This window comes from Chionomys nivalis, chromosome 17, assembly GCF_950005125.1.
Source record: "Chionomys nivalis chromosome 17, mChiNiv1.1, whole genome shotgun sequence".
NCBI classification, from domain to species: domain Eukaryota; kingdom Metazoa; phylum Chordata; class Mammalia; order Rodentia; family Cricetidae; genus Chionomys; species Chionomys nivalis.
In genome coordinates, this window is record NC_080102.1 from 58381320 (window position 1) to 58408941 (window position 27622).

The 27622-nt window shown below is 43.9% G+C and overlaps 1 protein-coding gene across 2 annotated transcripts in view; it reads left to right on the top strand.

Moving 5' to 3' along the window:
- Scn8a (sodium voltage-gated channel alpha subunit 8) overlaps positions 1–27622 on the top strand; it is a 174117-nt gene that overhangs the window by 88811 nt on the left and 57684 nt on the right. For both annotated transcript variants that reach the window (XM_057791984.1, XM_057791983.1), the window contains exons 7-12: positions 4711–4932; positions 6218–6281; positions 8132–8273; positions 9350–9556; positions 10702–10995; positions 20895–21251. In XM_057791984.1, coding sequence (XP_057647967.1) covers positions 4711–4932; positions 6218–6281; positions 8132–8273; positions 9350–9556; positions 10702–10995; positions 20895–21251 — 1286 coding nt within the window. The remainder of the gene's footprint in view (positions 1–4710; positions 4933–6217; positions 6282–8131; positions 8274–9349; positions 9557–10701; positions 10996–20894; positions 21252–27622) is intronic.

Sequence of the window (27622 nt, forward strand, 5' to 3'; positions counted from 1 at the left end):
TACTAAAGTTTTACATCTTGTTGCTTTTGTGCTTCTCTTCCTTCTACATTGCATATTAAGGAAAAATACCCAAAATGTAGTGTGGTCCTAAGTGGAAAAGGACTAAGAGAGCAAGCATTTGCAGGAGACAAAGTGAACAAGGTCTGCTTTGCCCTTGGGACCAGCCAGCCTGACAGAACTGGGTGCTCTCCGACTACTGCTGAGAGCGAGTCCAATACTAATCTTGTGGGAAATTAGCTCAAACTCTTACATTTCTCAACCTGTGCAACAAGCAGGGGAATATGAATTAACTTTATTTATAATTGACCCCAGCATGCACGGCTGACACATCGTCTCTGGACTCGGCACAGTAGCTGGCTTTGTTCCCTATTCAGGAGATTTGGGGTTGGTGACAGGAGGGTTAAAGGTGCCTTTGGATGTAGAGTGGGGTAGAAGCCTGCAGCACCAGCTTCTCCTGCTTCTCAAAGTCACTAAAATCTCCAGTAACCTCTTGGGTAGCTTGGTCCCACTGTCTTTTCACGGTCTGTAGTGAATGTCTGAACTTCTGTTCCGATGAGCACTCATGCTCGCCTCTCTAGGAGTTCTCCCTGTCCAATTTGCCCCCACGTGGCTTCTCTTACGCACTCTGTTGTGTAGGAGTCCTTTGCAGGAGCATTCTGCTCTGTTTTGGGTAATTGGTTTTCGGCGAGTGTCTTGCTGGTTCTGGCGTGTGGTGGTGTGAGCCAATAGAAGCAAGACAGCTGCACTTCTCAGCCAGAACAGTGCCACCAGGAGTCTCTCCTGACCAGCACTGGTGGTAATTGGTGTGGTGCCCTGAGCAGCCACTTCAGGCGACCTTAGCAGGAATGTAGGAGATGCGTTAGGCACACAGCTGCAGATTACCACTGACGTCTCTGGGAATGTGGCTGTGTTCTTATCGGCCTATGGGAAGAAGAGGTGGTGGTGGCTGCTTCCAGGGCTGCTCTGCAACCTGTATCCTTCTGCACGCCTCATGCCACACCGCATGCGGGTCTCAGAGAGTGCTTTGTAGACAGCTGCTCTTAATGCGGTTTAGTGATGCTCCTGCCTAACTAGCTTTATCTCTGAGCCTCTGTGATGCGGGCAACCAGAATGCTATTTCCAACTAAGTTTCCATTTCTCACTTCTTACACTAAACAAACTCACCAGCAAGATGATCTAAGCTCAGACGTCAGGATGACTGAGGAAAGGGTTTTTAGCTGTGTGGAATTATGTTTCCAGATTTCTTTAGCTGAGACATCTGGCTGACAGAGAAGGGACAGTAAGCCACCTGCCTGTGACAGGCCTAGGACGGGAGCCCTACTGGAAAGCCACAGGCTGTACTTATGCTGACCTAGGAGACGCTAGAGACCCCCGAGTTCCTTATCTCCACCCCTCTCTCCACATGTCTGTTTCTTTTCTTTTTTCAAATACAAATTCCTTTGCTTTGTCAGGTACATCTTAAAATGACACAGTGTGGCTCCTGCCTAGCGCTCAGCTTTATGTGTTAATACTTCTGCCACATGGTCAGATAACTGTTTATGTGCTGCTCCAGATCCTCATAGGAAAGGGTCTGGATTTAGGTCAGATGTCCACACTGATATCCGTAAGTACCAAGAGAGAGTCACCTTGTACAAACAAAGCTGCTAACAGCACACCCTCAGGGACAGGGACAGTTAGAGCTTGTGGCCTAGAATTTTTTGTTATACAGAGTTGGAACACCCAAAGATTTCCCACTCTGGAAAATCAGGTCAGACTCATGGTGAAATTATATGATTTATTGATTGATTCATTTGATTTATAATAAGTCCTTTCTGTATGTTTTGTAATTTTAAGTTCTTCTTGCTATTGTAAGTAGCAACATTCTTTTTGATTCAGTTAAAATAGCAATGCCGAGGGCATTAGATAATCATCCGGTATACGATAGATGTTTTTCCGTGCCTTTAAAAGAGGTAGCTGTGTAAGTTCTTTATTAAAAAGTCTAGGTGAAGAGACAGTCATTCTTCAGTAATCCACCCAGTTGTTCTATCTGACTCACTCTTCAATCACTTAAATGGCTGAACTTGAATTATTGGCCCAGTGTAGACCTACCCCACCCAACCCAGGCAAAATATAATGAGGAATTTCCGTTTTCAGAAGTGGTATAGAACTCAGTTGCATAATTCTGGGACGCTACGTGACGTGCCTAGCTGTGAGAGCACAGGCCGTGGGCATTAAAGGTCATTGGCATCTCATTTCTTGACTCTCTGCCCTATCTTTAAAGGCTCGGAGAAAAGATTCATCAGCTTCTCTCCTTAACTGCCACTGCCGTGCGCATCCCATGGGAGAGAACTGAGGTCTTAAGTTTGTTAGAATAGTGACTAACTGGACTCCTCGGTGCCTGGGCTGCTCCCTGGCTATAGCCCTGTGAGATGAAGAGTCTGAGTAGAAACCGTGTCTCTGTAACCCAGGCAAGCTCTCTTCCCTTTGGTTCTGTAGCCTCCAGGGAAGGCTGTACTGTAAGAAGACCCAGGTCTCTGCACACTTTCCTTTTTAGATACCTTTCTGGTTATCTGTAGGAAGAGAAAAAATTCTCTATTATTTACTCTTTCAATAAAAATTTATTAAACTTCCTGTTTTGTGCCAGATCCTGGACTAGGCACAACATCCATCGCTACTATTGGACTCAAGAAGAAAATTCTGCTCAGCTTAACGCTAAGCATTTTGGGTAGTCACTTACAAAATACAGGGTCCAAAAAGCATGTCCAAACACCCATTAGATCACCATCAGATGGGTTAGCCCTGAGCAGGGACATCAGCCCAACCAAGTCCCTTTGAGGGGGCACTAGATATAAAGTAATGACCCACGACACAGCTGTGTCATAGCCGGCGTTAGATACTTTTATATTTATTTTACTTAAATGTCTTGACAATCCAATGAAATTGGTATTGCAGATTTTTATAGATGAATGAATTAAGGCTCAGACAATAATAATTAGCCTCATTCACAATGCACCAGCTGCTCTGTTAAGTAGGAAACATGCTCAGTCCTCATAGTGGTCTGGTGATCAGCCGCGACTGTCTCTTTATTTACGCATTTATTTCTGGTGGTGTCTGGGGGGTGGAGACCAGGGCCTTCCCTGTGCTGGGCAAATGCTCTGGCATCTCACAGGGCCTTGTTTTTATTATCCTTTTTTTTTGTTTGTTTGTTTTTTTTGTTTTTTTTTTTGTTTTTTTCGAGACAGGGTTTCTCTGTAGCTTTGGAGCCTGTCCTGGAACTCCCTTTGTAGACCAGGCTGGCCTCGAACTCACAGAGATCCGCCTGCCTCTGCCTCCCGAGTGCTGGGATTAAAGGCGTGCGCCACCAACGCCCGGCTCTTATTATCCTTTTAAAGGTGAAAATGCTGAGATCCCAGAGGGTTGGTTGTAGTGCCCAGATGATCTGTGTAAGTAGCACACTTTCTTAGGATTAGTGATGAGCCACCACCCAGCCTGGGCCAGCAATGCTCGCTCACATCAGCTGTCCCTGGAATGTCAGCCTTGTATTCTTGCCATCAGAAATTGATCAAGGTTGAGCTCCTTCCTGAGGCCTATGTGTCAAGGCTCAGAGTCTCCTCTTGCTCATCTTGAATACTGCAAAAGTGTTCGTGTTTTGTAGGCCATGTCCTATGATAGCCTGCTGTTGAGCATGCTGAGGATTGTCATACATAGACTCTTTTGGCTCAAGCACCATAAACCTATAATTATATTTTTATGTGTCTCCCATCATTAATATCTTCTTATGCAGCGTGGAAGTGACCATCTTCAGGTTTAAATTGAAACCATTGTCTCACATTTTAAACCTCAAATTGGGACTGTTATAACATAATTCCTTCAGAGGCATGTGCCTGCCATGCACAAAACTGAATTCAATTTCCAACACCAACCACAAAAATAAAATAAAATAAAACCTTACATTAAAATGAGTTACAAGTGTTTTCTTTTTAATATAAGACACAAAAAAGGTTACTGTAGCAAGCAGAACACGCACTTTTAAATGGAAAGGCAAACTGTATTGATAGCACTTATCTTTGCAATACATCAGCATTTCTAGGGTTCTTCAGAAACGATATTGTGCCTTCTTGCTTCTTACTGGCTTATAAACTATTCAGTGGTTTCCTTTCTGACTTGGAAGCCTCCTTAATCCCTGGTCCTTTTTAATTTGTTTACTCAACAAATCTTTATTGTGAGTTAGATGCTACAGATACGACTGTGGACAAGACAGACAGAAAATGGTTATAACCATGACAGATGCTTCAGGGAGGACTAGAAGGCTCTGCTAAGGCGGCAGCAATGGTAGGAGAGGGAGGCGAGTTGGGAAGGCAGGGAGGGATCCTGTGCAGTGCTTTCACTGAGACCAGAAGGGGAAGGAGGAGTTGGTGGGGAGGGCAAGAGAGGGATGGAGCATTTGGAAGGAGGGATTGGTATGTGTGAAGGCCTTGGGAAGGAAAGTACATCCAGGGAGGAAAGACCCACGTGCTAATAGAAGCAGCTTCTTTTCTAAAAGGATTATTAACTTAGAATTGGATACTTCTAGAAACTGACAATTCCACCTACTTATTCTGTGTGCAAAGATGCAGTGGCCGTATTTCAAGAGGGATTCTATGGGAGACTTGGAGGTAGGACTAAATGGGGGGCTAGGGAAAGTAGGAAGGACTCTGAGTTGACTCTGTTTTGGGGGCTCTGTCTCTTTAGGCCTGAAGACAATTGTAGGCGCCCTCATTCAGTCTGTGAAGAAGCTGTCTGATGTGATGATCTTGACCGTGTTCTGCTTGAGTGTTTTCGCCCTGATTGGCCTGCAGCTGTTCATGGGGAATCTTCGAAACAAGTGTGTGGTGTGGCCCATAAACTTTAACGAGAGCTATCTTGAAAATGGCACCAGAGGCTTTGACTGGGAAGAATACATCAACAATAAAAGTAGGTGTCACCTCCACTGCAAGAGGAAAACTTGACCCAAGGTTACTTATCAAGGGCCACTGCTGAGCGACACAAAGTGGTCTGCCCGACTCAGCCTGGGATGCCATTCCCATCTCCAAGGCAGGACTGTGCAGAAGCTTTTTATCTTTATTTTATATTTCATTTTATTTTTAATCAGAGTTCTACTGTGTAGTACTGGCTGTCCTGGAACTCGCTCTGTAGACCAGGCTGGGGTGATCCAGACAGAGATCCGCCTGCCTCATTGTGCACCTCTACGTCTGACTAAGCCTCAGCTGTTGAAAACCACGTGAACAGTTAAAATGTCTTCAAGTGCACTCTAAACTTCTGTTTTCAAAGTCATACCTAGAAGTTCAGCATGCTGCTTTCCACTGCTGTTTACCTGAGAGAGTTAAGCGTTCTGTCTAGACTGTGTTTAGGAACCAAAGCTCTTGAATGCTCGTAAGAGCTTGACAATAGATCTCGTCTAGGGAGTCGGGTGATCTCTAAGACACCATTTGATCTTAACTACAGTTAAGGAGTTTTTATAACTTCATTTGAGAAATCAAAGCACTGGGATCGTACATTAAGGAGAATTTGATATAACAATGCTTCTATTAACAACAACAAAACAAAACATCACTAGTCACTGAAGAGACTCAAGAAAGTATTACAAAGACGACCTCAGGGACAGAGCCTTCTCATTTTAAGTAGGACATGGCAATAATGTCTAGTGCAGGGTTTTAGGACATCTTGATGAAAATATTACAAGGGTTAAAAGGTCAAATTGTATAAAGGAATGAAGATCTCAGAAACTTTCTCAACCTGTGGGTCATGACCCATTTGCAGGGTCATATAGCAGATATTCTACATAGCAGATATTTACATTATAATTCATAACAGTAGCAAAACTACAGTTACGAATTAACAATGAAATAATTTTATGGTTGGGGTCACCACAGCATGAACTATATGCATGGGTTGCAGCACTAGGAAGGTTGAGAACTACTGACTTAGACACTTTAATCCAATTAGCAGAACCTGGCACGCAGAGATGAAATTACTGGTGACTACAGCTTCACCTCAAGGGCTTTCGGGTAGCTCTTAGCTTTAGACACACAGGAGATCATTAATGGTAGGAATTCTCATCAGCTTTTTGCTGTTGAGAAAGATTTATATGAGCTAAAATCAATAGCTGCTCCTGCTGGCAAGCTAGGGACCGTGCAACCTTATTCTCTCATTCGCTGAAATCTGCCTATTCATTTCCTGCCTCTTCCAACTCTTCTAGCAAACTTTTACACGGTTCCTGGCATGCTGGAACCCTTGCTCTGTGGGAACAGTTCCGATGCTGGGTAAGTAGCTCACCCAATGTTATTCTTCCCTAATGTGCATTGGATCTAAGTGAGCAAGGCTCTCACTTTCTTTGTGCACACTTACTGGGTCCTGACACATGGGTCTGACCTGTTGGATGACTTGATTTTCTTTCTGTTTCGTATTTGACAATCCAGGGTTTGACGTTTCCCTAGAAGGTGGCTGCACGAGTAATCTCAAACTAAAATCAATGCTGTGAGAAGAAGGGAAACTGTGGCACCCAGTAGCTTACCTGCCTCCCAAGGGCCCTCTCATCCTCAGTTAGCACAGTTACTGCAATTTGGAACAAGGACATTGTCTCAGAGAGAGTTCAATATCCAAGGACAAACCAAAGAGCACTAGGCCTAACACTATGGGGAAGGGATAGCATAGAGATACCAGTTTAGAATTAGCTTCTATTTGAGTTGTTTTGAGCTCTAAGAGTGTTGCCAAGCCATCTAGCTAGTCTTGGTTTTCTCCTTCATGGCATAGTTCTAATAAGCTATTGTTATTATAATACTATCAATGCAGCTATTCTGTAAATACATGTAGGGTGGTGATGGTTTACCATATAGTATTACACACACACACACATTATAATAATATCAATTCTATAAGCACATGTAGGGTGGTGATGATTTACCATATAATATTACACACACATGTTATAATACCATCAATACGGCTATTCTGTAAACACATGTAGGGTGGTGATGGTTCACTCACTACATTGGTCCCCTAGGATCTGCTGTTTTAGTATGACCCTGACAATCAGAAATTGTTTTATATTAAAGTAGATAACTATAAATTACATTAAAAGAGGCATCAAATGTGTCCAAAGGCAGGAGAAATCATATAATTGACATCATATAATTGAAATCGCTGTAACTTAGGTCAGCACACCAAGTGTTAAAAGAACAGACAACCAAAAACTTAACTTCCAAGTATTTGTCAATGACAATAGCAGCTAATTTGAATTACTAATTAATCAATTAATAATTTGATTGAAATTATACATTAATATGGATCTGTGATATCATAAGGCAGTGATTCTTATACTTGGCACACATCCAGCCATCTGGCCTATCTCTAAAGTGTATATCCATGGGTTCCACCCACTGAGCTCCCAACACATAGGTGTGCACAGATCTCAGCATCTCATCCTTGAAGACCGCCAGGTCACTCGGATTCTAGACCTTCCCCAGACATTACCTAGCTGTTATTTTCTTCCCCTTCTTCTTCTTCATCCTCTTCCTCCTTCTTCCCCCGCCCCCGGTCTGTCTCTGTCTCTCTGTCTCTGTCTCTCTCTTTCTCCTCTCTCTCTCTGTGCTTATCTTTCTTCCAGCTTATTGTCCAGGCTGTAGAGGTGGCTATTATTTCCAAGGTCATGACTTGGGAGGATTATTTTGAAAAGTTCTAAACTTCCTTTCTCTCTCATTCTGTGTGTGTGCATGTGCACGTGTGTATGTGAAGCACAATTAATAAAAATTCAGAGAGAGAAATTGGGATTCAACCAGAAGATCCGAAAAACAAAACAGCCAACCACTGACTATTACCTCAATCTCAGTCCAAAATGACGATCCTGCCTCCAGGAATCTCAGAATGAGATTGTGTTTGAGAACTGTCTCTCTAGGGCTGGAATTAAAGGCGTGCACCATTACCACTTGGTTTGTATGGCAAACTAGTGTGGCTACTGGGATTAAAGGTGTATGTTACCATTACCTGGTCTGTGTGTGTGTGGTGTGTGTGTGTGTGTGTGTGTGTGTGTGTGTGTGTGTTGCCAGGAATAAAACTGAGGGACTTGAGGTTACTAGCTGTGTCTCCGTCCCAGTGTGTCCCTTTCTTTCTTCAGGCAATGCCCAGAGGGATACCAGTGTATGAAAGCAGGAAGGAACCCCAACTATGGCTACACAAGCTTCGACACTTTCAGCTGGGCCTTCTTGGCATTATTTCGCCTTATGACCCAGGACTACTGGGAGAACTTGTATCAGTTGGTAAGCAACGCCTCTTTTTCTGTAGTGATGTTGTCCACATGAGGATCTGATGAGCTGGGGACTTCTGTGTGACAGGCCTACAGTGAAGAGATAAGATGGGATCTGAGAATGGTATTTCTCACACAGCAGGGTGGGTGAATTTACCCAGCTCTCAGCCCTGACAGCTTCAGGCTGGCCTGAAGGTTTGCAGCCTGCTCCCCCACACTTTGCTCTCTGTCTTCCGGGGTTTCAGTGGTGGAGCACCTAAGAAATAGCAAGCGCTCGTTTGTGCAGGGCTCCTTCCAGTGTTAACATGATAGGTTTCTATCCCTGGGACTTGGAGCTGTAATTTGGACTTTTTCCGGTGTGGTATGAGTGAGAATAAGGCTGGTCGCCATCTTTTGGGCCACACTGATGACTTTAGGTGTCTTGTGATTTCTCAAGTCATAATGAGGAAATTTGTGTTGCTGATGATCCCATGACAATCCATTGTTTTCTCTATGGTATTCGATGATGCTGGTTAGTTAGAGAATAAAAAATAAATCTCTCCTTGCTAAAAGGAACCTCTAAAACAGGCTTCTAGTTCCGATCCCCAGGTCAGTTCTTACCATTGGACCTAATAGATACTAAATTCCGTTAAATCGTTGCTAACCAAAAGAATAAAGATAAGCCAGGTCTGTGGTATGGGTCAGTAGTCCTGGCTTTTGGGAGACAAAGGCAAAAGGATCGCAGCATTTGAAGCCAGTCTGATTTACATAGCAAGTTCTGTACCAACCAGGGCTACATTGTGAGACCTTATCTAAAATAGACAGGTAGGCAGGCAGGCAGGCAAACAGACAGACAGACAGACAGACATATAGAATTTTTCCTATGAAAGCAGGAGATATTTTCTCCACAGTGGAAGTGAGGGTTAAACATTAGGAAGGCATTTGACTGCTGGGATGTGGGATTGGTGTAAAGTACCACACAAGCACCGGACAAGGAAGCTCTGACTTACTTGGTCGGCAGTGGTACTGCTGAGGAGCTGGGCTCACGCTGTTGTCTTCATCCTGCTTCCTTCAATGGAAATAGCTGAGAAGATGGCCTTTGTCTTTCAGACCTTACGAGCGGCTGGGAAAACATACATGATTTTCTTTGTCTTGGTCATCTTTGTGGGTTCTTTCTACTTGGTGAACTTAATCTTGGCTGTGGTGGCCATGGCTTACGAAGAGCAGAACCAGGCAACGTTGGAAGAGGCCGAGCAAAAAGAAGCTGAGTTCAAAGCAATGCTGGAGCAGCTCAAGAAGCAGCAGGAAGAAGCCCAGGTGGGTGGCTTTGCATCTTCTTCCAGATGTCGGTGCTGCTGCTCCTGCTGATCTCCACTGCAATGCTCTTTTATTGATTACCATAGCTCTGCGTCCAGCTGCTGTGATGACTAGGAAGTTATCTACTTATTAACTTCTGATGAGTAGTTAATGCCGTGCTTTGATAAGCCTCGTCTGGTTTGTCTGTTGACCTGGTGCTGGGGATTGCACATGGAACTTTGGGTATCCTAAGCACAGGTGCTCTACAACAGGACTGCACCCCCAAACACAGAAAAACATAGTGAACCCACTATGGATTCACTATGGCCATAGAGTATTATTTCTCATTTAAAAGAAAATATGGGGAGAGAATTCTGTCAAGTGCGTGCTTTCCACACAAGCATGAGGACCTGAGTTTATCCCCCAGAACACACAGAAAAAGCCAAACATGATGGCTCACACCTGTAATCCCAGCCCTGAAGAGGCAAAGACAGGTGGATCCCAGGGATTCCTGGCAAAGCCACCCTAACCTGTTTGGTCAGTTCCAGGCTAGTAAGAGACCCTATCTCAAAAAACAGGTTGGATGGGATCCTAGGTTCACCTCTGTCTCAACTACTCACTCTTGTCCATAAGAGCATGCGCATGCAGGCACACACACCATATATGTACATATAAAAATAAATACTTTTTAAAAACTTAAAATGAAGATATAGGCATAAAACAAAATTTAGAAACACTTGTGATTCTATTACTCTTACCATTTATTATTCTCATATATATCGTACTCATATGTAGACATATATATGTATTTTAATATGTAATATGATTTCTAAGCATTCATTTCCGTTGTTGCTCACTAAGGAATCCTTTGTATGAAGATCCCTATGTGTGGAATCCTCAGAGTAAATCCCCAGCATGCTTGCTATGAGTGCAGGTCACTCAGGCATGTGTACCAGGATGCAAGCTCACCCAGAAGGTGGGAGCAGCCAGTGCTGACCACAGCCCCCTCCTCAGGGCAGGCTCCTGTTCCTGTCTGTCTGTGGCTGACCTGGGTGGCCCCAGATAATGCTTGTGACAAGGTCTATCGCTGTGGCTCCTTCCTAGGCTGCTGCAATGGCCACTTCAGCAGGCACTGTCTCAGGTCTATCGCTGTGGCTCTTTCCTAGGCTGCTGCGATGGCCACTTCAGCAGGCACTGTCTCAGAAGATGCTATTGAAGAAGAAGGTGAAGATGGGGTTGGCTCTCCCCGGAGCTCATCTGAACTTTCTAAACTCAGCTCAAAGAGTGCCAAGGAGCGGAGGAACAGACGGAAGAAGAGGAAGCAGAAGGAGCTCTCTGAGGGGGAAGAGAAAGGAGACCCTGAGAAGGTGTTTAAGTCAGAGTCGGAAGATGGTATGAGAAGGAAGGGCTTCAGGCTGCCAGACAACAGGATAGGGAGGAAGTTTTCCATCATGAATCAGGTAAACTCTTTGCGTTGTCGCAAGCCTAAAGAACCCTGCTTTCTTCATCCCACTTGGCCCTGCAGCTCCCAGACTCATCCCTGCACTGGCCTTTCTCCCCAGATGGAGGCCTCCCCAGACACTCTTCCTTAATCCTGATCTTCCGTTGTGAGCAACAGCTCCAGGGCCTACGATCACAGGGCCTTGCTTCACGTTAGTAATTACATCACACTGGCGATTACATCACACACTGCCAATTACAACACACTGGCTATCACATCACACTGCCGATTACATCACACCAGTGATTACAACACACCGGCAATTATATCACACTGGCAATCACATCACACTGGTGATTTACAACACACTGATGATTACATCACACTGGCGATCACATCACACTGGTGATTTACAACACACTGATGATTACATCACACTGGCAGTCACATCACACTGGTGATTTACAACACACTGATGATTACATCACACTGGCGATCACATCACACTGGTGATTTACAACACACTGATGATTACATCACACTGGCGATCACATCACACTGGCAATTACATCACACTGTCAAGCCTTGAGGTCAAACAGCAGGAGGGGCTTTTCTCCTATATGTGGTGGAACTGCTCTAATTGTATGTGATTGTTGCAAATAATAGCTATTGTGAAAGTCCTTTTTGAGCGTGGCAATTTCTAACAATTAATTTTTGTGGCCATACAGTGTTATAAATTACCCTGTAATGTATTAAAAACCTCCAGTTTTATCCAGCTTTGATAAATGTGGAAATTAAGACCAGGTGGAGAAACTGTCAATTGCTTATCATTTTATTATTGTAAATATCAGCATATAATGAACTACTTTGGGTTTTAAAAATATTTGGTGACCATTTAATTCCCATTTCAAGAAAATGCTGCAGACTTGTTAGCTGTGGATAGAGCACAGTCGCAGGGGAGGGAGCAGTGTATTTGGTCAAACGACAATCCATGGAAGTCTAGGATCAGGACTTATTTATTCACAGACAAAATGGAAATAACACAGACACAAATACAGAATGAAGTGGCGCCGCTGCCTCTTCATCCACCAGGGAAGGATAGGGAAAGCTCAGGACCAGGCCATTGAGCTATGGCATCAGGAAGCCTACCACATCCCAGAGAGAGAGCATCTCCCTCGCTTCTCAGAGGGTCGCGTATCCTCAGAGAAGACTGCCCATTGAGCCAGCCTATTCCGTTCCATTGGTCATTAGACTGAATGGCCAAATTCACAAAACATTTCTCCTTTTTTGTCTAATTAAGAAGATTTTAATTCTAACATAAAACTATAGACAAAAAAAAACTATAGACAATAAGAAAAATTATCAAGTATTGCTCAGAGAAAGGAAACAACATAAACAAAAATGAAACTACAACCAACAAGAACATCCAGCAAGTACACATTCCAGATGTCCAGACCGTAGGTGACTGGCAAATTACAGCAATTGTTCCAATAGTTGTCTTTCCTGAAGAGTCTCCGTCTTGTATCTAGTATGCCCTTAGATAAGACTGGAGAGGGTTGTAACTGTGACAGGTTTCCTGAGAAGGAAAGTAATATTAACTGAGTAAACAGGAAGTGCAAGCAAGCAACTTCCAAAAAATGTAAGATGATAGAAACAGCTGGCTGCCTAGACAGTTACCCAAGGTTTCTCTGTAATATTGGGGCATCCAACTTTGACTATAGCCCTATAATATCTGGCAGAACACTTTTAGAAGTAGGATCTTATACTGTCAACAGATCACTTTCTAAAATATAATTCTCATTGTTCATGTAGCAAGAATTTATGGGGTAGCTACCGAGACTCAAGGGTCGTCCTAGGTCCTAGATATTAAGAGATGGTTAAACCTCATCCCTGCCCTCGGGCTCTTACTATGTAGTATGCCATCCAGATGTAATGTCTGTGTGTGTGTGTGTTACATATATTTTTTAAAGATTTATTATGTATACAACATTCTGCCTCCATGTATGCCTGCATTCCAGAAGAGGGCACCAGATCTCATTACAGATGGTTGTGAACCACCATGTGGGTGCTGGGAATTGAACTCAGGACCTCTGGAAGAGCAGCCAGTGTTCTTAACCACCAAGCCATCTCTTCAGCCCCATATATTTTTTCATAAATGAAGCATATTAGGGTTGTTTTGGAGGCGTGTGCCAGAACTTTCTGGGAAAGATAAGTTCTGAATGAGTCTTAAAGGATAGACAGAAATTAGTCCCAGATAACAAATGTGCGTGCTGATGAGGCAGAAGCAATAGAAAAGGATGCTCCAGGTTTGAAAGAAAAGTATATTATGGCTTAGACATCCCAAGTTTGAGTTACTTGAGTATAATCAAGTGCTGAGGTCTTTCAGACATCAGAGTAAATGAGAGTGACAGTTCTAGAAGGATGTACTGACCTGAGCATAGACACTAAAACCATGAAACCTATGACACCACTCAGGAAGAACAAATAAGGTAAAGAACACAGGCTACAGACATGACCGTTATGGTTTATGGATGCTAAAAGAACAGTGGTTTGGTAGGCTATATGAGTAGAAGGGTTGGAGAATACAGGACAGTAGTCAATGGACTGAAATTGAACAGAGGTGCCTAGTGAAATTTGAATTGAAACTATTCCTTCAACCTGGCAGCAGAAGAGTCATTGAGGACTTAAGTGACACAATATAATACAGAGTGAAGATGGGTGCCGTATTAAGTGGAGACAACCAATACTGATTTAAAGAGTATGTTTGAAAGCTTGATAACCATATCACATGCTGGTAATTCCAAGACTCAGATGGCTTAGGCAAAAGAATGCCAAGGCCAAGGCCAACATGGGCTACATAGCAAGACTCTGTCTCAAGAAAACAACACACAGCTCTGTGTAGTGGCACACGCCTTTAATCCCAGCACTGAGGAGGCAGAAGCTGGTAGTCTCTGAATTCAAGGCCAGCCTGGTCTACAGAGTGAGTTCCTGGACAGCTAGAGCTACAGAGAAACCCTGTCTTGAAAGAAGGAAAACAACACATGTAGCTGCCAAGATGGGTCAGCTGCTCTTCCGGTAGACCCAGGTTTGATTCCCGGCAAACCTTCTTCTGGCTTCCACCAGCACCAGCCATGCATATAGTACACAAGCATACACACAGGCAAAACATACACATAAAATAAAATTTCAAAATAAATAAACACAAAAAAGAGTATGGATGAAAATAAGGATCTTTTATAATGGGGAACAAAAGCTGGCAAAGTCAGGTTAGAGAGTGAACTACAAAAGAATAGAAATGGGTGACAGGCTTGATGATGGGAAATAGATGTAGTTGTTAGCTGGAAAAGGACACCATATCCCTTCTTCCTTGAAACCTCAGGAAAATAGGCAAGGGCACAGCAGATGTTTGTAGACATAGATGCTCCCTGACCATCATATTTTTTCCATATCATAGAAAATGTAGAATCTTACCAAAGGAAATAAGAGCTTGAGTTGAGTATTAAAGAAAATATTGACAATTCAGAATTATTTAATTGGGAAGAATGACCTTCCCTAATGAGAGTAATTCTGTTTGCTAACTAAGTCCTGGCTATTTACCGTAGGGTTTGCAGCATCACATATACCAATATGAATGCAATCCATCCTCCCGTCTCTAGTCATTGGGTGTCATCAGGCATCCAGTCCTTAATCCAGAACGAACCACCAGATATTTCTCATATGTGACATTTGTTTTCTACCTTGTGTGGAAATGCCCTAAGAGTTTTCCTATCTGTAAATGTCCATATCACAGTTGTTCTTTTTTTTAATATTTTTTATGTTTTATTTAGCATTATTTTATGTGCATTGGTGTGAAGGTGTCAGATCCTCTGCAACTGGATCTTCAGACAGTTGTGAGCTGCCATGTGGGTGCTGGGAATTGAACCCGGGTCCTCTGGAAGAGCAGTTAGTGCTCTTAACCACTGAGCCATCCCTCCAGCCCCTCACAGTTGTTCTTCACATCTTTCTGTGAACAATTATCCTAACCCCCAAAGCAATGTAACTGGTAGTTTCTCTCCCACCCTCCAGTTCTTGAATAAATAAACATTCAAGCTTATATTAAATATAAAAGTTGACCAATGGCTCAGGCTTATTATTAGCTAGCTCTTACTTTTAAATTAACCCATTCCCATTATTTAATATTTTACCACGAATCTCATGACTTGTTACCTCACATCTTGCTTCTCCTATGGCTGCTGGTATCCCCTCAACTTCACCTTCTTTCACTCTGTATTCAGTTTGACTTTCCCACCTAGCTATATTCTGCCCTCCCATAGCCAAAGCAGCTTTATTCATCAACTAATAAAAGCAACACATATTCACAGCGTACAGAAGGGCATCCCACATCAACAGTAGTCTTCTATTCCATCTTTCCATCATGTCTTTGTTGCTTTTCACTGTGTGTATATCCTATCTACTTGTTTATTTGTGTTCACATCCTCTCTTCTACTGAAGTCTAAAGTCGGCTTTTATACCCGTGGCTATCATTCAGATATGGTGGCCAAATGAATGCAGGGCATGCAGAAACCTGACTTCATTCCCTCTAGAACATGGTCATCATGGTCCATAGAAGTCACCTCAGTGTCGCCTTCATCACCTTCCTCCCGCTCCTGCTCTTTTGGGGACTGTGATTACTGCTTTGTTGTAGCTCTGTCCTTGTCTGGAGCACAGTGATGGCTCCAGAATGAATACCTTGCTGCTCCTCAGCTTGGCTACTCAATACTCTCTGATTAATCTATAGGCTTTAGCAGAATCACATTGATTGCTCCTTCTCTTAGAAAATAAAACTGGGTTCTGAGATGTCCTGCTTTGCATGGAAGTGTTCACTTCCTCTAATTTCTCCATTTGAAAAAAATTGAGGATGACTCGTGGCCGTGGCTGACTGCCAAGACTGGCTTAGACTTAGATGCCCCACATGGCAGCAGCATTCTTTGTCCTGGGACTTGCCTGCAGTTTCTCTGATTGTATTTGGAAGGACTGAAGGAAATGAAACCTAGAGAGACTTGCTAATGTATCCAGGCTATGAACTAATAGGCACTAGGGCCTCCATTTGGACTCAGTTCCCTTCTCCTCTAGAATTTCTTCCCCGGCCATTCTTTCTCACTGATACGCAGACATAGTACTATCACCACATGGTTCTGAGCTGGTTGGAGGGAGGATGCTGAATAGTTCTGAGGATGACTGGAAGTCCCTGGATCCCGTGTAAGGAATCCCTGTGCTGTTGGGAAGGAAACGTGAGAGATGAAAGAGATTTAAAACCACCTGTCTATGTGTCATACATAGTTCAAACAGCCGGTGATTGCAGCCTGTGGACAAATACAGACTTGTGTGTGGAAAACCTAAGTCCATCCCTTAAGTCCAGAACACCTGAGAGCTATTTTCCCAAGAAAAATCTATACATGTCATGTTTCCTAGTAGCCTGGTTTGACTGTCAGAGAAGAGCTGAGATACTTAGTTGTTTGGTAAGAAGAATTTTAAAAATAAGAAGTAAGACCTGCTCATTTCATAAATCTGATTTGATCCCAGGAGTTAATAGAGCCACGGCTTTGAGACACAATAGGCATTTTATTAAATAAAATTAAAGTTTATTGTCAAATAAAATATCTTTCTTTAGGTAGCAATTAACTCACAAGGAAGTGTCAATGAAACACGACCCATTCAGGAGGGACAGGGACCCTTACATGTGAGCATGTCCAGTTTGCGGTGTATAATCAGAGCACGAGCCTTGGAATGTAGCTACTATATACAAAACAGTCCAAGGGATATACAGAGATAAGGGAAAAAGGCATGTGCCCATAAGGAGCTTGTAGGTGATTTCCAGGGAGATTTAACAATAATGAAAAGCTGCTGCTGAGGACTTGACGGAAGGTGCAGTAGGCTGAACATTGGGGAGGAAGAGTGTGAGAGCCACTGAAGGGCACAGTCCTGGAGGGGGCAGCTGCCTGTGCACATTTGAGGAAACAGTGAAGTTAAGTAAAGCGCACTCAATCGTGTCCTAGGATACAGGTTATCAAAGATGACTGTGGGAGATAGCAGAGATGCTCCTGTTCTGTTTGTCCATCTGTCTTTTTAGTGAGGTCTCAGATTTCTGAGCTACTGCATAGTTTATTGAGTTTCTCTTATATCCACCTTCATAGTTGCTTTTGAGTGTGCCCTTTATGTGTAACTTAACCAATCCAAAACTACTGTCCCTAGCTACTTCCTTTGTTTATAAGCTAATATTTCCCTGCTCCAAACCATTCTAGGGCTGAGTACCCAATAGTTAAGTACCTCCTCTACAGCCCACATAGACCCCAAATTATTTCAGACTTTCCAGCCTTGTGCTTTCTCAAACCTGCCTCTGGTACTGTGAAGCGCTGTCTCAGTGTGGTCCTTCATGGAGCAGCTGTGGGGACAGAGGCGTAAAGTCTTCTGGCTATGGTCCTGCTTCTTTGTCGTTTGTTGTTATTGTTGAGATAGGAATTTGGTGTTATAGCCTAACCTGATCACAAACTTGTGTGATCCTCCTGCCTCAACCTCCTGAGTTCTGGGATGACAGCATGCCCAGCTTTTGTCTTTATTTCTTAAGACAACATCTTCCAGCCAGTCATTTTTACTAAACTTCTTCTATTTTTCCCAATTGTTCATGAATTGTACTATTGTAAAATGTAACAATGAATTCCTAGAAAAATTATTGTACTCTCTGATGTTCTGACAACGTTAATTGTCATAAAATTTCCTAGTGTTCATTTGTCTTACTGTAAGCCAGTAAGTTTTGTGCTAGCATTGATCTGTGAATGCTGCCCTCCCTGCATACATTGAGTAGAGCAGGTTCAGGGAAAGAAGCAGTAACCCAGTGAGGGTGCCCAAGTCAGATGAGAGTGGAGTAGAGAGGCCCTGTTCTGCTGCTGGCACCAGTTGGGAGAAGGACGTGTAGGAACTGGCTGTGTGTGTACCCGTGTGATATCAGCTCTCATTTACAAACATGATGCAGCCAGCATTCTGGACTCTAACCAGAGCGACGTCCCCTCTCAGTGCCAGGGTGTGGCGGAACAGTGAGGAGGACGTTGAGAGTGACGCAAACTCAGCTTCTTCCCACAAGGCCAGTGTGTGCTGCGGGAGTCTCCACAGTGGCATCACCATCACAGATGCGGAGGGGACCTATGATTCTAATTTATTTTCTTTTTAATTTTTTTTCTTTGTGGTGCTGCGGTAGAACCCAGACCCTTGTGAAACCTGGGCAAGATTGTCAGTGGACTGCACCCCTAGCCCTGACCGTGAGTGTCTTCATGTGACCTCCAGTGGTAAAACTCAGACGTGTTTCAGAAGTTTGTGGGTTACTTAGAGCCAAATCAGGAAAATCACACAAGCAAAAGACACAGGTTTGAGAGTGAAGGGCACTGAATTACAATTCTTCAGAGAGAAGTAACCCATCTAGGGACAGGGGCTTTGTACAATACAGAAAGAGACAGGAGCCTGAAACACTTCGCGCATAGAACCAGAAATGGAATTGTCGACAGCACAGAGACAAGGACCGAATTCTGAGCACAGCTGCCCTTCTGGGATTATCACAGAATACACTGGAGAAGCTCTCCTTTAACGTTCGCTGTGTGTGTGTGCTCAGTGTGTACCTTAGCAGATAATTAGGCCTAAGCTCCAGGGCAAAAACTCCTGTTGCAGTTTTGAATTGTGAAAGTTCCCTCAAAGACTAACTTGATAAAACCAGTACTGGGAGCAGCGAGGGCTGTCTCAGGCCAGTCGTGGAACAAGCTGCTCTCTCCTACAGAACTGGTTTTCTTTTCTTTCTTTTCTTTTTTTAAGAAGGCATCAGATCAGATCTCATTATAGATGGTTGTGAGCTAGCATGTGGTTGCTGGGAATTGAACTCAGGACCTCTGGAAGAGTAACCAGTGCTCTCAACCTCTGAGCCATCTCTCCAGCCCCCCAGAACTGGTTTTCCCAGTGGACTTTCATCTCCCTTGGAGCACTTGAATATTTTACAGTCAATCAGTTTTCAAGAACCGGATCCCCTAACCTTTAACCTATATAGAGTTGTGCCTAAGATCAAGCCCTGTTACCCAAAAACCACCCCCTGTGTCTGTGCGTGGGGGGGGATGGGGGTGTTCCCCCCCCCCTTCTCTTTTCAGGAGCTCCCTTTTTTCACTCCCCAGGTGGCCTGTATGGCTCATTTCCTTAAGGATGTCAGATAAAAGGACAACTGAAAGTGTCACACCTACACAGTGTTCTCTAACACAGGGGCCCAACTCCTCTATGAAACTTTCTGAATCCCTCTCTTCCTTACATGTGTCTCTTAAGAGTGAAATAATTACGAAGGTTCTGGCATGTCAGGACTGGGTTACTGTAAGGGGGAAACATATTTTTAAAAAAATGAGACCATGCTTTTTCAAATGAAAACAAGACTAATTTGACCACTTTCTTTGGCCTTGAGAACACTTTGTCAGTTAGATGGAGTTGCAGACTCCCGTAAACTAAGGAGGCCCGTCCGAGTCTGCAGCCTGAAGACTGATACAGTGTATTTAAAGCAGGGACTATGATAGAGCCATTTTATTTTAAAATGCCTACCTTGATGAAAATAAAGCATAGTTTTGAGTGTTCCCTTTTCTGTTGTGTTAGCTGCCTTGAAGGGAGAAAGTAGCACGGTGTCCCGAGAATTGGAAGACCACCCTACTTGAGGTCCTCAGAAGTCCAGCAGACGGGGCCGGGGCAGCTTTTACCAGCTAGTGCGTCTCAGCAGGATGGAAAGAGGAGTGAATTTGTTGGCTGACAGCTCCTCTAATAAATACATCTGACTGGTGGTTTGCCATGTGGTTTTTGGTTTATAACTTGGAAGGAGTTCAAAGAATTGAATGACATTATAACACAATTCTTTCCAAGATTATATTTGCATGAATAAAGCTTCCCAACACTTAAAATGAATTATTAGGAATGGGCGTGGGTGAGCCGTGTCTCCCTCTACTCATAAGTAATCCTGTCACCAGTGAGGCACAATTAAGAAATAGCCATCTCATCAAGAGGTGCACTTTAATAACTGCGTCTAAGTTACTTGCTTGTCACATGTATACTGTGTGTGTGATGTGATCAATTACATTCATAAAAATTATAATGAAAACTGAATGAGATCATTTGAAAAATGTTTTAGGGACTCATGGTCACAGAAGAAAGTTTTAAATTTTAAGGTTGCCTATTTATATTTTTCTTGATGCAGAGTAGTATTCCATGGTAATCAATAAAACACATTTAAGCATAAAAATTTACTTTCATAAAATTTTGGAGGGAAGGTGCAATGGAAACAGGTGTTGAAGGTGGAAAATGAAACCTTGGTAGAGTGCTCCTGGAAAATGAGAGTGCTGGGGGTTATGTAATTTACAGCCAACCAAATTAGGAGATAAATTATTCACACCACTTAAAATTCTGATTTTAAAAGCTGTTGGCTTTAAAGTGGAGGAGGGATAATCACATGGCAGCTCACTAACTAACCAGTGGCATTTGGTAGTAGTATCAGAGCCCCAGACGGGCACCTGTGGAGAGAGGGACAATTGTTGCTAGTGGGCTTTGGGGTCCAGCTTGGGCGATGTTTAAAAGCACTTTCTGTGAGAGCCGGTAGTAAGCACAAAAATAAATAAATAAATAAATAAATAAATAAATAAATAAATAAATAAATAAAACCCAAAAACTGATTTGCGTGCAGGGTCCATAAGGCGAGGAGACAGGCGATTCCAGGTGTATGGGCAGCGGGATGTGATTAAGAGTATGTGATGAGCAGTAACAGACCTTGGATGTCCTTTTGAAATCTCTGGTGTGTGGCAGGGGTGCATCAGGCTGCTGGTTGGTTGGTCTCTCACACACCCCTCTTTCTCTCTCTCTCTCCCTTGTCCTCTGCAGTCGCTGCTGAGCATCCCAGGCTCACCCTTCCTCTCCCGCCACAACAGCAAAAGCAGCATCTTCAGCTTCCGGGGCCCCGGGAGGTTCCGAGACCCTGGCTCAGAGAACGAGTTCGCAGACGATGAGCACAGCACGGTGGAGGAGAGCGAGGGCCGGCGCGACTCGCTCTTCATCCCGATCCGGGCCCGCGAGCGCCGCAGCAGCTACAGCGGCTACAGCGGCTACAGCCAGTGCAGCCGTTCCTCACGCATCTTCCCCAGCCTGCGGCGCAGCGTGAAGCGCAACAGCACCGTGGACTGCAATGGCGTGGTGTCGCTCATCGGGCCAGGCTCCCACATCGGGCGGCTCCTGCCTGAGGTGAAAATAGATAAGGCAGCTACAGACAGTGTAAGGAAGTACACAGTGGACCAGGCTAGGCATGGCGGTCTCGGCTCCTGCACCCCCTCCTGCCCGTCCTGCCGGCCGGCCTCATAGGCTGCCTTCCATTCTGGTTAACGCAGCTGCCTTTCCTGTCTTTCCAACTGTCCCTACTCCCTTTCCCCCTTTCTGCCTCTTAATCTTCCCTTAATCCTCTCCTTTACACTTGGCTTGTCTCCTCCTGCCCTGCCTTCCTTGTTGCTGGGCTCCTTTTATTTTGCCTCTTAATCTTTCCCTCCACCTGGGCAAATCAGTCTGCCCTCTGCCCCTCCCGTACACACCTGCTTTGACTGACTGCAGGATGGAATGAAACTGACCAGTTGCCACTGCCAGTGACCTAATCTGAGCCGGTTTGAAATTACTGCTTCTCTTCCGTTGTCTTTTTTTCCTACTAGGAAAACAGCTTGGAATTTAAAGACCTTAATGTTTCTATTTTTTAAAATATTATTTTTGAATAATTTTCTGCCCTTCTACAAGGATGAGATGTGATTTTTTCCAAAGAGGAGTGTTTATGCATTATGCCAGGGTAGAGGTTATACCAGACAAGCAATGCCAGTAGTTGAGACCGAGAGAGAACTGGACCCTGAGTCTCAGAAAGGCTTGGCATGGGAAGAAATGAGGAGGGGGAGTGGGAGGTCGAGTGAGGAGCGCATGGTTCATGGGGGAGGAAGGACATGGAAGCAGAAGATAAATTTAAATGGGGTCAGTTGTCGGGCTCTGAAGGAGCAACAGATGACAGCTTCAGGGAATCGATTGTTTAAGGCCTCAGTAATGGTCCCCTCTTTGGGAAAAGCCATGTCTTAGCATTTCTTTAAATTCTAAGCTCTTTTTTTTTTTTAAGGTTTTAAGTTATTATACCTCAGTAATCCTAACCATTTCCATCTCCAACTCTTCAAAGGTCTTCAGTGCCTCTGCAGCGGGTGTGAGCCCCTGAGGCAGCATGTTGGCCCCGTGTTGTAACCACTCAGTATCTCTAACAGCATGAAGACAGCCAGCCCTTTAATTAGCACGATGCATGTGGGGAAGAAAGTGGATAATCGTGGGGGAGATAAGATAGTTCTGAGCCATCTGTATTACAGCTGCATAGGGCAGTTGTTAGCCAAACAATCCAAAAGATAGGGCTAGCACAGTAGCTTTATGGAAGACGTGGCGTTTGGCGTGCCACCAGCCCTAGGTTCCCTCTCCAGCACCACACACTGGGTAGACAGAAATGGAAGAAAACAACAATTCAGAGGTCAGTTTGAATGTGTTTGAGGTTGCTGCCTATCTCTCTGCCCGTTTATTTAAAAGGAAAATGCCTTGTCCCTTAGCTACTTAGCTTCTTTTTTTTTTTTTTTTTCTTTCTTTTTTCTTTTTTTGGATTTTCCAGACAGGGTTTCTCTGTAGCTTTTGGTTCCTGTCCTGGAACTAGCTCTTGTAGACCAGGCTGGCCTCAAACTCACAGAGATCCACCTGCCTCTGCCTCCCGAGTGCTGGGATTAAAGGCGTGCACCACCACCGCCTGGTGCTACTTAGCTTCCTACAAGCTACAAATGTCCCCTTCCTTTCTGTGTCTGGCAGGACAGTTGAATTTGTTGCTGGGATCTGACCAGGGTCTTCTACATGCAAGGCCAAAACTCTCCCACGGAGCTACACCTCTAGACCAGTCTATAAATTATTTCTAGAAGTGTTACACTCTGAAAACCCAGTCCTTTTCTTCCGGTTGGTTTCAACATCATCTCTGTTCACTGGCTTGGGTATTGCCCTTCTGGTGACTTGATTGTTTAAAGTTACAATGAGAACTAATGATAAACAATAACTCAAGTCCTGCAGCCCAGAGAGCTGGCCAAAATAAACAAAGATATCACCATTATATTACCTTTTTACTTGATTTTCACTGATTCTGTATCTAGGGCAAATTTTGGGCTTGATACCTGATTAGTTACATTCTCTGGGGAAATGAAACAGAATTGACACCAGTAGAAAGTCAGGGTAGGTCATGTGGTAGTGCAGTTGGGGCAGCTCCAAAATTCAAATTTTCAAATTGAATTTTGTTGTACTGGAAGGTTTATGGTTTATAAGTCAAATAATAAAGTCGATGTTTTCCCCAAAGAAAAGGGATGAGATGTCCAGGAAGTGTCTTCAACTTCAGCTTAAGGTATGGTCAGTCTTGACAGTTGGCTTGGCTTGGGTTTGGTTAGGTTTGGTTGTGTTTGGTTAGGTTGGGTTAGGTTAGGTTTGCTTAGGTTTGGTTTGGCTTGGTTTGGTTAGGTTAGGTTTTGTTGAGTTTGGTTAGGTTTAGTTTTTGTTGGGTTAGGTTTGGTTTGGTTGAGTTTGGTTAGGTTTGGTTGGGTTGGGTTAGGTTTGGTTTGATTGGGGTTGGCTTGAGTTGGGTTTTGTTAGGTTTGGTTAGGTTGGGTTGGATTGTGTTGAGTTTGGTTGGGTTGGGTTGGGTTTGGTTAGGTTTGGTTGGGTTGAGTTGGGTTTGGTTAGGTTTGGTTTAGTTAGCTTTGATTAGGTTGGGTTAAGTTTGGGTTGTGTTGAGTTTGGTTGGGTTGGGTTGAGTTGAGTTCGGTTAGGTTGGGTTGGGTTAAGTTGGGTTTGGCTAGGTTTAGTTTGGTGAGTGGCTTCTTTTGTACTGTGTGGACGAAATGTTTTTGAGGTTCAGTTGAGCAGATAGCTGTGGAGTATGGCTTCTGTTCCTCCCTGCACTGTGGCCTACAGAGTTCTTCCTGGGGCCTTCAGAGGATCCTAGTGTCCAGTACCAAGTAGGCACTTAGGAGAGTCTTTAAAGTGGCTCTAAGGATGATGGTGACAGAATGAAGAGTCCCAAGGCCAGGAGACCAGAGCTCCACCATGACAGGAAGAGGCAGTAGGCAAGAGCATATCTATAAGCGGAGACTGCATCTTGTTTCCCAGCTGCCCAGACTTGAATAATCACACAAACTATATTCATTACAACACTGCTTGGCCAGTGACTTAGATGTATTCCTAGCTAGCTCTTACATTTTAAATTAACCCATTTCTATTAATCTGTGTATCACCACGAGGCTGTGGCCTACCAATAAGTTTCCAGTGTCTGTCTCCTTTGGCAGCTACATGGCATCTCCCTGACTCTGCCTACTCTTTCTCTATATCTCTGTTTGGACTTCCCGCCTGGCTTTATTCTGCCCTGCCATAAGCCAAAGCAACTTCTTTATTATTCAGTGGTAATAAAACATATTCACAGCATACAGAAGGGAATCCCACATCACACGTCATCCTCAGGGTCTTCATAAACTAGGAGCACCCTTTTATTAGAAGCCATAATGTCTCGTTTAGGGCTGGTTGTTATTGGTGTGGGAAAATGTGTTCGTTGCATTTACAGCCCATGAAGAACCAAACAAAGTAGGATGCATCTGTTATGTGGCTTGAGATCTGATCCACATAAAGACAGACATAGAGGGGAAAAGACAACTGATGGAAGACTATGGAAGTTGCCTTTGGGACGAGAAGTTGTTATTTATTTTTCCCTTCCTTGTGATTTTCTTATTTATGTATCTATCAGCTATCCATGTTGTTTGTGGTATTAGGTGTCTAACCCAAGACCTTGCACATTCTGAGCAACTGTTCTGTGACTGAGCTATGTTTCTAACTCTTGGGTTTTGTTTATTTAGTTACCTGTTTTGAGACAAGGTTCACTGTGTAGTTCAGATTGGCCTTGATCACTATATGTAAGCCAGGCTGGCAAGGAACTCAAGATCCTCCAGCCTCACCCTCCCAAGTACTGAACGTATAGATGTGCCACCACATCTAACTATCACATAATTTTTGTGACCACACTATAAAGTGGTGATATTTGTCCTCAGCGAGAGAGTTGGTAACTTGTATATGTGGAAGTGAAACCAAGGTCTCCTAAAGCCCAAGAGATATTCTGACAGCTAAACTATAGCTTCTTTACAAATTTAGGGAAATAGCCATTTTTCTTAAAAGGACATATTAATACTTTTATGTTAGACATTATAATTTTTGTTATGAAATTTAAAGTATTAATTACTAACTGGTAGCCTATACCAGAAACTAGTCACCGTCTCTTTGGGCTGAGATACAGTAACCCCACTATCAGACATGTTGGAGTGTGCCCATAACTAAGAATTAACTTGTCTTCACACATGCTCATGTTTCATTGGCTGGTAGAGGAGCCACTGATGCTGTAGCGCCAGTGTCCACGCTTAGGTTACACCACATGTGTATTTTTGTTCTTTGAGTTCAGTTAAGAAATGCAATATGGGCCAGGCAGTGGTGGCACATGCCTTTAATCCTAGCACTCGGGAGGCAGGGACAGGCGGATCTCTGTGAGTTCGAGGCCAGCTTGGTCTACAAGAGCGAGTTCCAGGAAAGACTCCAAAGCTACAGAGAAACCCTGTCTCTACAAAAAGAAAAAGAAAATAAAAGAAATGCAATACACTGCTTAAAACAACGGAAGAAGGGGAGCTGGAGAGATGGCTCAGAGGTTAAGAGCGCCAGTTGCTCTTCCATAGGACCCTAGCTTGATCTCCAGCACCCACAGGGCAGCTCTCAACTGTCTGTAACTCCAGTTCCTGGGAATCTGATACCTTCTTCTGGATCCTGCAGGCATTGCATGCATGTGCTCCACAGACATGCATGCAGGGAACACCCGTTCACATGAAATAAATAACAGTTTAAAAAATTACTTCAGGCATTCTATCATTAGCATCTCATAAAAACATTCACATCTTCATTAATTGTGTGGTTGGGATTGAATGATGGTTTTCCTTTTCATGGTTCAGGAATTGTTGCGCTTGGTTTGTGCTGAAGCATGGGAGGAGGAGACTTTCTGTGTCTTTCTCTCTGAACTGGGAGAGTGAGAATCTTTGCTCTTTCTCATAAAGAAAACAGGTGCCACCAGCGCCCAGAAATCCCACTGAACTTGAAAACCTGTTGAGGCAGATTGCAAATGTCCAAGCTTTGTCTCCTCCCCGAGAGAGGGGTACCACTGATGTCTTCATTGTCATGAAGGTCAGATGTGCTGACCTTGATGTTGAGGTGCTCACAGTCTTATCTCCCATGTGTTCTTCGTGCTCCATTCCCTCTCTTGGCCCTAGGGATAGAAGAACCGACTTGCCTGACTTAGGAGGATGGTCTCCTTCTAAGACTTTACAGCCTCTTTGAGGAAAAGGAGTTATTGTAGATTGTTCCAAAGCAGAATCCCGTGAGAATGTAGAAATGTTTAAATGGGATGTTGGGTTGATGGTTGCAAAGGCTCTCAGGACACGTTTCAAACACTATACAGTTTAGTTCGAAGAAAGTACCTGGCAGATAAAGTTCAGTTGTGTATTTCTTGTGGGAGCAATTTAGAATCGGAATGAAGTTGGAGCTTCCTTGGGCAAATCTGGAGAATTGTGGTCAGAACCAGCCCCCTGCAGAAGCATTAGTGTCTTTGTGGGAAGGACTCAGTTCAGGAGGCTGTACATCAGTAGCCAAGCACCCTGATAGACCCTGCATTTGGGTTAGAAGAGATGGAACTAACTTATCCTGAGTTTAGGTGATCCACTCCCCCCACCATTTCATTTTTTAGCATCTGAGTAATATTCTAGTGTGTTGGTGTTCCACATTTTCTTTATCCACTTATCTGCTAATAGACATCTAGTCTGCTTCCAGTGTCTGACTGTTAAGAATAGAGCAGCAGTGAGCAGTGCCACACAGGTGTCTCTGTGGTGGGATGTTGTGGTGATTTGAATGTAATTGAACCACATGATCTCACAGGAAGGTATGGACTTGGAGTAGATGTGCCCTTGTTGGAGGAAGTGTGGCTCTGTGGGGCCGTGCTTTGAGGTCTCTTGATCAAGCTTCCCACAGTGTGTCTGTCAGTCAACTTCTGCTGCCTTCTAGTCAAGATGCAACCAGCACCACGTCTGCTTGCACACTGCCATGCTCCCTGTCATGATGATAATGGACTGAATCTCTGAAACTGGAAACGAGCCATCCCCATTAAATGTTTTCTTTATAAGAGTTACCATGGTCACAGTGTCTCTTCACAGCAATAAAAGCCCTACCTAAGACAGATGCAGAGGCTTTTAGGTATATGCCTGAATGGAGTAACTGGGTCTTGAAGTGGATCTAGTCCCAGCTTTCTGAGGATCCACCACACTGCTTTCTGTACAGCTGAACAAGTTTGCAGTCCCCCGAGCCATGCATGAGTGTTCCCTTACTCCACATCCTCACAAGCATGAGCTGTGTTATTTATTGATCTCAGCCACTCTGACTGGTATAAGATGAAATCTGAAAGTGGTTTTGATTTGCATTTTCCTGATGACTAAGGATGTCGGACA